The following is a 14,577-nucleotide window of genomic DNA, read 5'->3' on the forward strand; positions in this document are numbered from 1 at the left end:
TTATTTAAAGTCTGGCAAACAGATCCATCCTCACCTGTTTCATATGTTCTGTTTTACGGGAATTCTTTGATGTGAACGGTCAAACAGGCGCTTGTTAGTGAAACAGAGAGCGGTTATTATGGGCTAAAAATAATTTGTCCAAGCTTTGATTTTTCTCAGCAGGTCATGAAGAGAAAAGCGAAGAACCAAATTAAGGGAGATATATTTATTTATCAAACACATATTATGGATATTACAAAGGAGTTTTCATCGAATTTATTCTGCAGGTCCAGCACTGACTGCAATTTAATTACACCAATTAAACATTTTATATCTTAAAAAGAAGCAAAATTACTGCTAAAGTGAATTGAATTGTCATTTTTAATTTTTTATACTATATTTTTAATATGTATAATAATCACATTTAATTTTATCCACCCAAGGAAATTAAAAAAAAATATTTTTTACTTTAATTTTATATTTAAAAAGTCTAATACATTAACAATTTCATAAATGAAAGAAAATTAATGCATTTTTAAAGATACATTACATAAAAAATGTAATCTATTAAAAATAATACTTTAAAAAATGTAAACAGGCCATAATTTAAAACTTTTGTATTTTACTTAATTTTTCATCTATCTTTTCTTCATATTTTCTTATCATCATCATTATTATTTAAATATATTGCTGTATTGAAGGTTTATTATGCCTCTCCCTTTGAGGCATGTTTTGCCTCCACAGAGCAGGACGCTGTTATCCAGCTAAATGAACCTAGTTTGCTTTAATGAAAGTGCGGAACAACTGAATAAACAAAGTTAAATACTCAACTAAACATCTGAGTTTAGCTGAAGATGAAAGTGAAACATTTCATCCTGTTTGTGCTTCATCAATCAGGACACTGAGGGTCTGAAGGTGGGCGTGGCCAATCTGATCAATCAGTGGGTGAAAGGCCCCTCAGACGGCAGCAGACAGCTGAGCAGCAGACCCGCTGTAAGTCACATTCACTCTAACAAGAGTGGTTTCAGATGTTAATGATGCTTCTGCAGTTTTGTTTGGCATTCACAGGCTGCGTGATTGTCCTTTAAGCTGTTTTTTATGTATTCAAAGGAAATCTGTGTGTGTGTGCGGTTTTAAGGAAAAGAGCAGCTGCACTAAACTCGCCTCTCCTGTGTAATAGCTGAGCTCACAGTGATGCGTTCAGGTGCAGTTTGCGATGTGAGGTTTCCCTCTAGTGGCAACGTCAGAGATAACTCTATATAACAGGATTTCTCCATTTCCTTTATCCTAAAAATGTAAAATAAATCAGGAAATTACATAAACAATTCAATATTTAGAAACGACTAAGAAAAAAAGCAATAAAAGTATGTCTTTTCCTTTTTTATGTAAGTGGAATGCAAATCAAGAACAGCTAGATTTATTCAGTCTATGCACCAGATTTCATGGAAGACTCCTGAGCCATGTTTTTTAAAAAACAAAACAGGATCTGAGACCCGGAGATGTGATGCAGAAGAAGAACATGTGGGAGGTCATCGGAGACTCGTCGGGGAGGCCCGGACAAAACATGAAGGTATAAACATAGAATACAAGCACAGAAGAGTCTTAAATGTAAAGTAAAGCTCAATTAAGAATAATTTCTTTGCATTTACCTCGCTTCTTTTGTTATTGTGTACATCAGAAGTGTTCATTGTTTGGTCTATATAACACTGGAAAAGGATATTTAATTTAAAAAAGTCCCTTTCACAACTTCACGGTACAGTTATCTGATGCCTGAGTTAGTCAGTTTTCTCATTTTAGAGAAACTGGCACATCATTCCTCATCTAGTGTGCTTTTTATAAGGGAAGAACACTTCAGAGGCCTCCACCACTCTCACCTGGTGGAGGAATCATTTTTTAAAAATGTCATCAGTGATGGTGATATGAAAATCTTGACCTGGATTTTCATCTTCAGATTTCTAATCTGTAAAAAATATTCAAAATGAGCTCTTGCTTATCTCCTCAGAGCTCAGCGGCTAATAAAAAGTACAAATTTGTCGTCACTGGACACGGCAAATATGAGAAGATTCCTGTGGACGACGAGAACGAAGGGACGTTCACCAATGGAAAGTCGGGTAAGATCACAGACAAGGAAGTAAAAGACTAAGAGCTAGCTGTCTCTTAAACTGTGTACCACCGTTCCTACAGATATGATGACACAAAGTCCTCTGAGTAGCAAGATGGTAAGCACTCTGTTCTTACTCTCAGTGGTCACCATCTTGACTACAGAGCACAAAGGGAGCCTGTTTTCAGATTGGATTGCTTGGTTCAGTGACTTTCATTAGAGAATTTGCTGGCAGAACAAAATTAGTAGCATTTTTGTATTTAATATATGTGCAGTGTGCAGCCCTGGCAGTTTAAAGTTTATTCTACATCAAAGCATCATTAAACTCTAAGCATTGATTCCACTATGATGCCTGAACCATCTGGCGAGCTGGCTGATGCATGTAAGCGTGTGAATCAGGGTAAAGGGTAAACTGCTGATCTGTTGTGATGTTCAGAAGTGTCTTTCAGCTTGTGATCAGCAGGAAGCTGTTTCAGCTTGTCTCTTTTCTTCATTCAATTCATTGCATGACTTAAAAATATACTGATGTAATAATAATGTATACTTTATTGATCCCCGTGGGGAAATTCCTCTCTGCATTTAACCCATTCACTCAGTGAAGCAGTGGGCAGCCACTGGGTGCCCGGGGAGCAGTGTGTAGGGACGGTACCTTGCTCAGGGGTACCTCAGGGGAATCGAACCCCCAACCTTCATGGGGCCACCACTCTACCTACTGAGCTATCTCTGCCCCTGATGTTCCACGCTGAATTGAACCTATGGGCAAGAAAAATGTACATGTTGAGAAACATTTAAGTCAGACTGTTTTTTTTTCATTACCTTTTGTGCAGGGCGGCAGTACAGCAAGCTTCACGTAAGAAAAAGAAAACAGTTCAAAGTGCTTCACTTTAAATAAAACAGCAGTGATAACGAAAATACAGCAACAGAGACAGAAGTCACAATTTGGTTTTATTATGAAATGCTAAGCTATGTTCAAACAGAGTAACCTAGATAGAGATATGAAAATGAAAAGAACTGAATTTGGTAGAGAAAGATTTCTTTTACATTTTCCAACTGTAGGAAAGTAAAAAATCAGAGCAGTTTTTATTTCCTGTGTTACTGTAAATAAACTGAACATGAGGGTAACTCTGCTTAAGATTTATTTTGACAGTGTCAGCAACTAAAGATGACTTTTATAAGCTGTACCTAGAATAATCAGTAGCTCCAACACACACGTTAAAAAGATCACTAGTGAAAGACTTCTCCTGACTCGGGCTGGACAAAAAACAAACAAAGCTTTTAAAATAAAGTTTGGAGTGCCTACCATGCATTACAGTCAAATCCCTTCTGTGCATCTTTACCTTTGACCTCACAGATCACTATCCCACTGACCTCCATCACAGTGGAGGCTGCTCTTCATCATTCTTCAAACAACTTTCACACGCTTTTAGCTCATCAACCGTCTTTAAGTCACAGTAAAATTTAACATGTTGAGCTGAAAATCACTAAAATTATTTTATAGTAATTTGAACTTTATATGGGAATTATATTTTTCATAGCAAAGCCCAGTGCTTTATTTATGCAGCATTTACCACCGTATACAGCTACCAGTAAGCATGTGTAAAAATGTACTGCGGCTCAATATGTAACCTGTAAACATGAAAATTATAATATTAGTCAGATTTAAATAAACTCCCTCCAATTTGCCCTTTTTTTTTGTTAGATCATAGTGATTTTAAATTATCTCAAAAATGTTCATGCAGTGTGATTTTAAGAGGGTTTATTCGCAAAACACAACCATCTACAGCCTGAAAAACAAAATCATAACGAGAAGTCTTACCCTAAGGTAAGTAGCACCAGTTTGAATAAAACTGCATATTTGAATAATAATTGAACAAATTATGTATCATAAAATCACTTACATTTTATTTATTAGCCATGAAAACATATTTTTATTCACTAAAAGTTAATTTATTTTTCTAAGCATCCACATTTCTGTAATAAAAGTACCCTATGGAGTTTTCTGATCACTATTAGCAGTATGTTGTGGTTTTTACATACACTATAAGACCTGTTTCATGCAGTTAGAATATCTCAATTTTAATCTCTCTTAGGTTTTGTCCTTTTCAATACAGTTGGTAGAGTGAAGCCAAAGCCTAAATTTGTAGCAATGCACCAACAAAGCAGAAAAGATGAAAGCTAAGAACCAGAAATATAAGAACCATATTTTCAAAATGCTTTGCAAATGAAAATTACACTCAACACCCTGACCTTTTAAACACCTAACAGTAGGGGAGACCGGGGATAGTTGTAACGTGGGTCAGTTGTAACACTTCCAATTTCTCCAATCAGGGCTAAGTTTCAAATGATGTGACTCATCCTGTGCATGCCCAACTCAGTTGTGCTATCACATGTGAAAAATCAGCACATTTTGTCAAACACAAACAATTTAACACGAAAAAAAGTAATTTGTATGCCAAAAAGTAAGTTTTTCTACTTTATTTCAATTTCTAGTAGCATTATCTGCTTTGCAGTTAAACTCATCAAACTTAAATTATGTTATTTGTATGTCTATGGGGATATATTCTGTGTAGGTCTTTAGTGCTAGTGTTTTAGCCGTTGGCTGTAATGTTGGCTAGTTCATGGCTATAGGAGTCTGGGTCAGTTGTAACAGCAACAGTCTGGGTTAGTTGTAACAATAATGCAGATGTTACAACTTACCACACTATTACTTTAACTTATATTAAACAAGTTGGGGCAACGACATCAGCAGAGAGAGGTTCACTGGTCGCATTTGTATATGCGGTTAATGCCATTGGCAACACAATTCCTCCACTGTTTGTGTTCCCACACATACACATTCCCACACTGTGTCAGAGATGGACCAGTAGGAAGTATTGGTAGTGGAAATAAATCAGGATGGGTGCACGAAACAGATTTCCTCATCTTTCTGAAGCACTTTGCAAACCACACCAAGGTAAGCCATGATAAAAAGTAATGGAATTGCGATGCTGGTGAACAACTACATTTTTTCAGCTTCATTGTTATGTTCAAAATTGGTGCAAGAGTTGTAGGTTATAATGCCCACTGAGCCAATGAGGCCAAATTCAAGGAAGACCAACCAAAATTAATGAAATATTCAGTTGCAGAAAATTCCATAATTTGTCTTTTTTGGGGGGTTGGAATATGTTCAAAAGCTAGATTTCTGCATTCTGTCACACACACACATAACTACATAAATGGCTCTAAGTGCATTCATGTGTTGAATAAACAAAGATTACACGTTAATGTTTTGTTAGTACCCTTATTTCATTGTGTTACATTTTACCCCAGGATATGTTACAACTAACCCAGACTATGGGGTTAATTGTAACATTTCACTCTTTGTGTTTGAGACCATACCATGCAATGGGTAATTGTGCTGCAGAGAAAATAGTTGCACTATTTAATAGCAGAGACATGTAAATACTTTGCATTACATTTTGAATCCACTACCTTAAAAGAGCTCCAATTTACAGACAGAAATGTCAAAAATGTTACAACTATCCCCGGTCTCCCCTATGTATGTTTCTTAATAGAAAACTCCACAGGGCACTTTTAAAATCTCGCTAATTCATAATCTAACAGTGTCTGTTTATTGTGAACACTTTGAAGAAAAGAACAAACGAGAAGCTCTTACAACACTTGGTGTGATGTCTCAATGACTTTAAGACAAAGAGAGCTCTCTTTCAAGCTAATCCACAAATACAGACATGTATGCTAACACCCTGACAGCCAGTCACACAAAGCATTTGTCAAGTATAAAGTTCTGACCGAAGTTTTCTTCAGCACTGCAGCAACAAGGGACTAAGACTCCAGACTTTTACATTGTTTCTGTGGCTAAGATTTTCTGCATCTGTACATTAAACATAGAATCCTGTTTTGGTTTTTTGTTTTGTTTTTTACACTTTTGTCTTGGCACTTCATCTTGGGTGTAGCTTAAGAAGTGGTGAACCCCCTTGCTGTTCTATTAAAGTCTTTTGGTTCCTCATCTTTACCTTTTCGCCCAATCAGGCCCATTTCAAATACAGTGGAAATTTTTGTGACCGGCCTCGATGCTGCCTCTTTGAGCTTTTTAGCATCAAATTTTGGACTGAAAAGCAGCACAGGCAACCTGTACGCGAATGACGGTATTTCTTTCAGCTCATCTTTTCCCTCTTCTTTCTTCTCCTCCTCACTTTTATTTAACTCAATCTGGTGCATGATGTTCTCCTTGGAAGAAAACATTTGGAAGAGGACAGCGTCCCACATTTGTGTCGCCTTGGGAGAGTCTTTGGTTTGGTTTTCATTTTGGGTGCTGGGCTCGTCTCCAGCCTTCTCCACTGTTTTTGTCTCCTTCTGGTCCTGCCCCGTGACCACCTTCTCAGAGCCTGTATCTGGGAATTTGGGCTCCGCCTGCTCCACCACCATGTGTGTCTTGAGCCTTGACCAACCGCTCGCTTTAGATTTCAATCCCTTCGGCTTTAATATGGCTTTAAGAAGAGACTCGCCTGCTGGTAGGCTCTCATCACTGTCCTTTTTCTCAGGTGCCAATTGATCTCCTGAAGGTGATTCTGTTTTCCTGTCCTGTTCTTTGTCTGCTACAGCAGCAGAAACCTTAAGCAGAGGAAATGCTGCAGTACTTGGCTTTGAGCCTTTAGGTGTGATATTAGTGACATTTACCGGTTTTCCTTGTTCCTTTATTTCTGCGACATCAGCATTTTTCTCAGGTATAGATTTCTGCTCAGCAGTCGGGACTTTTTCTTTACCTAGAAGCTTCTTTACTGCCTTCAGGGGATCTTGGTCTCCACCTTTAGGCAAAGGATGTTTGGTTTCAGGAGTCTTTGGTTTAGTTTCTTGAATAAGTGTTTCCACTTTCTCATTCTCTGCTGTTGAAAGTATAGTTTTTGGCATTTCTTGAATGATTGTTGTATCTCCTTTTGCTGCAACCAGACCAGATACAGTGCTCTTCTCTTGTGTTAACATCGCTCCAGGTGAGTCAGATGCTTGTGTAACAACAATAAAAGGGACTGGAGGTGTGGCAGCAACCTTCTCATCTCTCTGGTGGTAGTGAGCAACATTTTTTGGTGTTTCTTTGACTGTAGATGGCTCAGAGGGTTCTTGGCTGGGGGCTTTTGATTCTTCAGAGATCTCTCTTTTAGCTTTATCATCCTCTTTAGTCAGCGTAGTTGAAACTGAAATATCAAATGCTGGAGAGTAAGTTCTGATTCCTCCATAAGCAGCGTATTCAGCCGGTGTGAGTCCACGATAACCAGACTTTGACTTTTGAGACACTTGAGTTGGTGTTTTAGGTCTCTGAAAGCCTATAGGTGACCCACTTAAAGGTGATGTCCCATAGGTGGGTGTCTTTGGTCTTTTATAGCCAGGTGATGTGGTAATAAGTCGGGATGCCTCATATGTTGGAGTCTTAGCCCTCTGATACCCAGTCACTGCTGGTGTTATTGAAGTTTTGGGCTCTTCAGACCCAGTTGAACTCTTTCTGCTTGACAGCATGGGTTCCGACTTTGACTTTCTAATACTTGGTTGTATTGGTTTTGCTGAAGGCATCATGTCTGAGTGGATGTCCCTATTTAATGTTTGTTCAAGAGGCACTGTAGTCTTCACACTTTGGGAAGCAGATGAACTGCTTACCACTGTTTGAGGTGCCCTCGACCACTCTGACTCTACTGTGACTGGTGACACTGCAAATAAGAGAGGATTGGGTCTTGAGATCTCAAATACTGGTGTTGCAGCGCGGTTTACATGGTGCGCTGGTGTTTTAGGCCTTCCTGCTGCAGTTCTTGATGTTTGGAACTCATAAGTTGGTGTTTTAACTCTGATTTCAGCTGTTGGGGTGACTTTCTTGATTTCAGTTGTTGTTGGTGGGGCTCTTTTGATTTCAGCAGATGGGGTGACTCTTTTGATTTCGGCAGTTGGCGTGACTCTTTTGATTTCGGCAGTTGGCGTGACTCTTTTGATTTCGGCAGTTGGCGTGACTCTTTTGATTTCAGATATTGATGTGGCTGTGTTGATCTCCAAAGCAGGAACAATGGTGGCATTAATCTCTGCTGTTGGTGTAATGCCTCTCTTAATATCTGAAGTTGGTGTTGTTCTCTGAGTAGCTTGTTTTGTCTCAACTGGTGTCTTACTTTGAGGTAATGTACTACCAATAGCAGTTAATCCAGCTGTGTCATACACTGGTGGCATCCTGGAATTCTCGTAAAAGGATGTGCTTGCAGTGTACATCCTAATTTGAGGGACATCAAACATGGGTTTGGGTGATTTTGAGGGTTCGGTTGCTTTAAATGTTGGACGTGGACTTCTGGGTTTGACCAGTGGGGTCAACACAGTGAGAGGTCTAATCACTGGCTGACCCCCAGCTATTGTAAATGGAGTTGGACCTGGACTTCGAGGTTTTGAAGGTGCGGTTGCTACAGCTGTGTCCAATTCAGCAGCAGATACTGTCACCTCAGAAGCCAACAGCAGCACTTTGGGTGGCCCTGGCTGAGTGACTTGTCCCAGGGCTGCTGAGACTCCTTCAGGGTAAACTGGGTAAGAAACTGTGGTGACATGTTGAGAGTAAGAGTATGAAGGCATTGCCACTGTTGGAGGTGACATCCTAGCTCCTCTGCCATAAGCTGCACGCTGTGGGTATGGCGATGCCACATGCTGATACGGAAGCCTGATGATGAACCTTGGTGGCTGTTGGTTGCTGTAGATGCTCTGTGGTGTGTCTGGAGTGCGAGGTGGGGTGGAGTGGTCACTGTGCTCGAGGTCAGGGCTTGCTTCATTTACAGGGGAGAGGCTGGAGCGGAAAAGTGCGGTAGACTGTGATGCTTGAGCAGAAGCTTTTTTCTTGGCAGTCCTTTTGAGGAGTTTCTGAAGCCGAACGTTGTCCTTTCCAGGCTTGGGAAGCAGGGGTGGGGGGTACTGCTGGGAAAGCAGGCCTGGCTGGGTGACACTACCATAAGCGACAGCCATGAGTGCTTCAGCACCCTAAGGAGAAAAAAGTCACAAGCTGTCAAAAACTAACAAAGATTACAGCTCTGGACCTGTACAATACCAAACTGGTCCAGATGCCAATAAATAAATAAGATTATAATAATGGTTGGTTCCTCGTCTTTAGTTCTGACTGTAAGTCAATCATTGATTTAAATTCTGTCTTTAACATTGGTCATTGAGCTTTTTCTTTCAGAAATGTAACCAGACTCACAGCATTTTATCTTAACTTAACTTAAATTAATGAAGGATTTAGTAAGTTGGTCCTGAAAATGTTTCTGAAAATTGCGCAAATGGGAGTTTGACTGTTTTGCAACAATTTTCTTGTTGTTTTTTGCAGATTTATGTCACAGTGATTACTGAAATGGCGCTGCTCTTCAAGTGGTTTCCATCTTGATCTCACAACAATGTGCTGGTGATACAGACATCTAACACAAGTAACCAGAACCAGAAAAACTTTGTTAATACCTACAGGGAAACTGTTAAATAGCGGTTTCTCAAGATTGTGGAGGTTGTACAATTATACAAGAAAGCATCAGCTCAAGCCCAAAACCATTTGATCATTTAATGTTTATATTTAACCGATTTTCTCTTTCTTTCCATGTTTTCTTGCACTGCATTTCTAGTATTGTGTATATATCTGACTGTAAACTTTGCTATTTGTTTTTCTTCTCCTCTGCAGTTTTTGGTAAATCATAATTCAAGTCTAGTTGATCACTGAATGGTGATGTTTTGTGAAATATTAAATGTATGGGGGAGGGGTCCTATAGAAATCATCTACATTTTAGAAATTGCATAGAAGTGTTGGTTCACCCTTTGACGTGTTACATGTTCTGAACTTAAACCTTTGCTAAAGAACAATCTTGAAAAGAAGCTGGACTTGGGAGAGATTTGAAACACAGCTGACATTTGCTATCTTAATTTCACATTTACTGCCTCAGTATACACTTCTTCACAAAACCACTAGATGTCTACATAATCTGTTCCACTGTTTAACTTTGATTACAATGCAGCAGCTTGTTCTGCTTGCAGGAAGATAAAGGGGGGCAGTTAAAGTTGGTGTGTATGGGACTGATACTGCAATTCAGAAGACTAATAACATCCAAACTAAATGACATTTTTCACCTTTAATGTCCTGCAATGTTTACCTGTATGTGTTTTTAAGTCATTTTCTTGATTAAATTAAAATCTCTTTCTTTTTTTACTTGAGTTGTGTCTTCACTTTAGCTTAGTTTGCTGTTTATTGCAGTTAAATTTGGAACTATCACCTGAGACCGTGAATTCATCTGGAAAGTGTTTAGTAAGAATGCAAATGTGACTCTTTTTGCAACCACAGCAGTCACCCTCCGTTAGCCTTCTGAACAAATATGTAGTATTCAGTTTTTAATTGTTCTTTATTGTTCAGACTTGGAAGCTTCTCCAACGTTGCTCAGTAAAGTCTATAATTGGTAATAACACTACCATATAATTGGTTCACGTCCCACTTATGCCAAACTCAACACGGCTATAATGCAGGGGAGGGACTGTTTCCAGTCTTGGTAGAAATGGAATCCATGGGATGAGCAACCAGTTGGACAGGCAGCAGTATACTGATCCATTACTTATTACCACAAATATATTATCATTATTATTATTTACATTTTTCATTAAAGGCAATGAACAGCAAAAAATAACCCCTTTAACCAGAGAGCTAGCATGCTTTTACTATCCACTAACCAGGCACCTATAGTGTACAAAGTATGGTAAAATGATATTGGGTTACTATAGACTACTAAGGTTTCAGTCTGTTTCAGAAATATTTTATTCCCAATTTTAGCAATACAAAGGTATTCCATTGGAGACAGATGGAAAAGATGTGCATTCTTAGCATATGAACAAGGCGTTAGTCTGGCAAGAGTTAAAATACATCAACTTCTCTCGAAAAGTTTTTCCTGTGCCTCAAACACTGATGTCCTGATGGAAGACGGATATTGGCAATTCAGGCTGAAACACCCACCCAAAGAATCAAGCTGAACTCCTCCTGCTCTATGATACCCCTTCACAGCTGATGCTGGAAGCCTGTTTCACAGCCTAATTTTAGTTTGAAGGCAAAGCGGACGCTGGCCAATCACCTGCTTTCTTTTTTTAAGACTCCTGGTTTTTTACAGGCCGCATCACTTTCCTAAATACAATAAATCAGAGAGCTGTGATGCGGATTCTCAGATGGAGTCTCTGCAGGACCAGCTGCCTTAAAGCCATCAGATACAAACTTGGTGTAACAGGAGAAGTGAGTAAGATGAATGTATATAAATGCAAGCTATATTTCTCCATTGACTGCAGCCGCGTAGTCTATTCTTAGTAAACTTACTGACTTACACAGAAATCTTTTCACAAAATTATATCTTTGTCTTAAAGAATTGTCACTTTAGTATTTTTTAGTATTTAGTATCTTTAGTATAAGTATTTTCAGAGTTCAACAGAAAGTCAAAGAAACGGGAAGAAACTGTCAATTTGTGACCTTAAAATCTTATAACTGAATCTGTAGATTCCCAATAGACAATACATTATTTACAGTTTGCTATACATCAATATCAGAGCTAATAATGTCAAGTTTATTATGGCTTTCATTCTACATGTTCAAGATTTAAGGTTATAAAATGTGGGGAGTTGCAATATGATAATTTTCATAGATGGAGGATAATGTGTATTAGTTTTAATTCACCTCACGTTCAGTTATGTAGTGCCAAATTACAACAACAGCCACATAAATGGGCTTAATACTGTAAGGTAAAGACGCTACAGTATTAAGACGCTACAGAGAAAACCCCAACAATCAAATAACCCCCTATGAGCAAACACGTAGTGAGAAGGAAAAACTCCCTTTTAATAGGAAAAAAACTCCAGTAGAACCAGTCTCAGGGATGGGCAACCATCTGCCACGACCAGTTGGGGGGTGGAAGTGAAAGCGGATGAACAAAATAATGAGGTGACAAGGACAAAACACAGACCAAGGGAGATGAAGACGATTGACATGCTTAAGTGAGATATAAACATGGGGACTGAAAAGAGGTGAGTGCAAAAGAAAAGCTTACAGTGATTCACATGACGTATCGCAGCGGTCTGAACAAAAGCTGAAAGGTAAACTGGGAGCTGGTTCCACAGGAGAGGAAAGGGACCCGATGGCTGAAGGCTTTTCCTCCCATTCTACTCTCAGAAACTCAAGAAACCTCAAAGAGCTCTGTTAGGATACTATGGTACTAGAAGGTCTTTAAGATCAGGTGGGACAGATTATTGAGAATTTTGTATTTGAGAAAAAGAATTTTAAAAGAATTTTAAATCCAATTGTTCAGCCACCAAAGAGAAGCCAATGTGGGAGAAATGTGATCCCTATTTTTAGCCCCTGTTTTTCAGCAATACTCAGACAAGATGTTTCTAATTTTATAGATACTCTAAAGAAAGAAAGAAAGCAGATCTACATATTAGCTGAATATGTGCACTCAAGGAGATATCCTGATCAAAAATTGCTCCCAGGTTCCATAGTGTTGCCGGCGACTAAGGTAATACCGTCCAGTGTATTTAGACAACATGTTTCTGTGATTTTTTTTTTAGATTTTTAAGAACAATTTTGTCTGAATATAGAAAAAGTTATTACATCCAGGCCTTTATTTTATTGTAGTCTAACTAATTAACTTGTGTCATATAGCTTCACGCATAGATATTTCTTGGTAATAGTGATGCTAGAGAACATGTCATGGAGTCACAATAATCCTGTACATTCTCCAATGTCAAAACCAGTAGAATCAATAAATGGCTGATTTTTGGGTATCTCCCTATTATTTAGTGAGATAATTTACTTTGCACGTAGACTTTTCTTTCTTTCTTTAAATTTAAGAATTCAACATATTTACCTTGTGTTGGTGTTATTATTTTGAAAAAAAAAAAAGGTTATATTTGCTTTCCCAGTCAGGCCATAAATCATAGTTTGATATTTAATACCAGACAGAAATGGAGGGCAGCTCCATCACATATCTTCTCATGTCTCACCCCACATAAATAAAAGCACACATATAGACGTGTATGTGCAGTTCTGCTGAAGGGTGAAAGTGAATGCAAAGCATCTGACCTTATGACATCACAGCTCCCAGACGCCTGATAGGGCCTGGGAAATATGTTGTCACTGAGAATGTCCAATCACATGACAGCACCACTTAACAGAAATGGATCATGAACCTCAGACTAGGAGATATATTTTCTAATGGACTGTTCTGTAGTTCTTTTTTAATTAATGGAAAATGAGACAGCAGAGTCGAGGTCAGCTTAAAATAAGATGCAGAAATGTTTTTGATAAGAAGTAATAAGAAGGTTCGTGTTACAAATAAAGCAACGCTGACATCATGAAGTCTGCAAAAACGAGTGTTTGATACCCTCAGTTTACTATGTGTGTCACCTCAGTGAAATGTAGGCCAGTGCTGGTTGTGTTTTAGACCTCCCACCCACCCTTGCATGCACACATCTCCCTGTCTGAACCTGCTGCCTGCCTGACACATGAGATGCTCACTGCTCCTTTTAAGGCTTTGGTAGTTTTGGTATTTGGAGTGCCTTCAGGATGCTAGTTCAAAAGAGGAAAGAGTAATAATAGCTGTGTAATAAAGGCCAAGCTGCTCCACAATGCCCTGCTTAAGCAAATGAATCCACCCCAAAAAGTCATTAACCTGAAGTTATGACGATCAATCACAGCAAACAGTGGTTTTTGATGAAAAATGGGAGAGCTTACCAGGTAAAAACTTGTTGCTGATGTTCAAAAGCACTCCAGGCAGGTTCCCCTTAACAGAACAGAGCACAGGTTCAAGCTCATTGTAAAACAGTGAGCAGCTTTATTCTCAAGAACTACACAAAAGAAGATAAGAGTACAGTCAATCTCATTGACCTCATTGCAGAAGAGGACAAATAACCGAGAGGACAGAGTGTGTTTTTGAAGCCAAAACAGTGCGTGATTAGCACCTAGCTCATCCCTGCTGGTGCTTTAATGTTGCACTGAGGACAAGAAAAAGCACCCTGAGCTCCCCAATCACATCAGACACCTTGGTGCCGAGTTGGGGGGGGTTGATTCTGCCTCACTAACCCTGCGAACAGTGTCCCTACGCTCTATTTGGAGAACAAAAGGCGTAATTATGGTGTGTTTACCTGTGCGACTGCTGCTTGGGGGGCGGCCGGCCGGCTGCTGCCTGCTTGTCCCAGCCCGGAGTGTCAGAGCGGCAGGTTCATGTTGAGCCCAACTTGACCCCCCTTCTGCAAATGGAAGGAACAGGCGCCATGATAATCCAAAAATAAATCCTGAGCCCTGCGAGCTGCTCAGTGACAGCAGCGTAGTTGTGACAGCAAGGCGAGCTGAGGCGAGATGCATCACTGACAGACCACGGCACCTTAGGTTTCACCACCTCAGGGCTCTAAAACTGGGGTCTGAGGGCCTCCCAGGGGTCCTTCAGGGGTGCACCAAAGGTCCAACAGAGGGTTGTGAAGTGTGC

The 14,577-nt window shown here is 39.4% G+C and overlaps 2 protein-coding genes across 3 annotated transcripts in view; one reads left to right on the forward strand and one right to left on the reverse strand.

Moving 5' to 3' along the window:
• lsp1a (lymphocyte specific protein 1 a) overlaps positions 1–10,277 on the forward strand; it is a 39,242-nt gene extending 28,965 nt beyond the window's left edge. The window contains exons 11-14 of the mRNA XM_080876278.1: positions 877–972; positions 1,463–1,549; positions 1,982–2,090; positions 9,414–10,277. Coding sequence (XP_080732404.1) covers positions 877–972; positions 1,463–1,549; positions 1,982–2,090; positions 9,414–9,436 — 315 coding nt within the window. The 3' untranslated portion in view covers positions 9,437–10,277. The remainder of the gene's footprint in view (positions 1–876; positions 973–1,462; positions 1,550–1,981; positions 2,091–9,413) is intronic.
• On the reverse strand, positions 4,977–14,362 carry prr33 (proline rich 33). Of its 2 annotated transcripts, XM_080876275.1 has the most exons (3): positions 14,237–14,362; positions 13,827–13,875; positions 4,977–9,070 (listed from the first exon to the last, which is right to left on the reverse strand). In XM_080876275.1, the coding sequence occupies exon 3, from the start codon at positions 9,053–9,055 to the stop codon at positions 6,035–6,037; it is 3,021 nt and encodes a 1,006-aa protein (XP_080732401.1). In that variant the 5' UTR covers positions 9,056–9,070; positions 13,827–13,875; positions 14,237–14,362; the 3' UTR covers positions 4,977–6,034. The 2 variants fall into 2 exon arrangements, with proteins under 2 accessions (XP_080732401.1, XP_080732402.1); XM_080876276.1 differs by lacking the exon at positions 14,237–14,362 and having other exon boundaries at positions 13,827–14,005.
• Positions 14,363–14,577: the final 215 nt, after the last annotated feature.

This window comes from Rhamphochromis sp. 'chilingali' (genome assembly GCF_963969265.1).
Source record: "Rhamphochromis sp. 'chilingali' genome assembly, chromosome: 2".
Classification (NCBI taxonomy): domain Eukaryota; kingdom Metazoa; phylum Chordata; class Actinopteri; order Cichliformes; family Cichlidae; genus Rhamphochromis; species Rhamphochromis sp. 'chilingali'.

What these genes read in the sequence shown, in the direction of transcription:
- prr33 (XM_080876275.1), bottom strand. Translation starts at nt 9,055, where the DNA reads ATGGCTGTCGCTTATGGTAGTGTCACCCAGCCAGGCCTGCTTTCCCAG.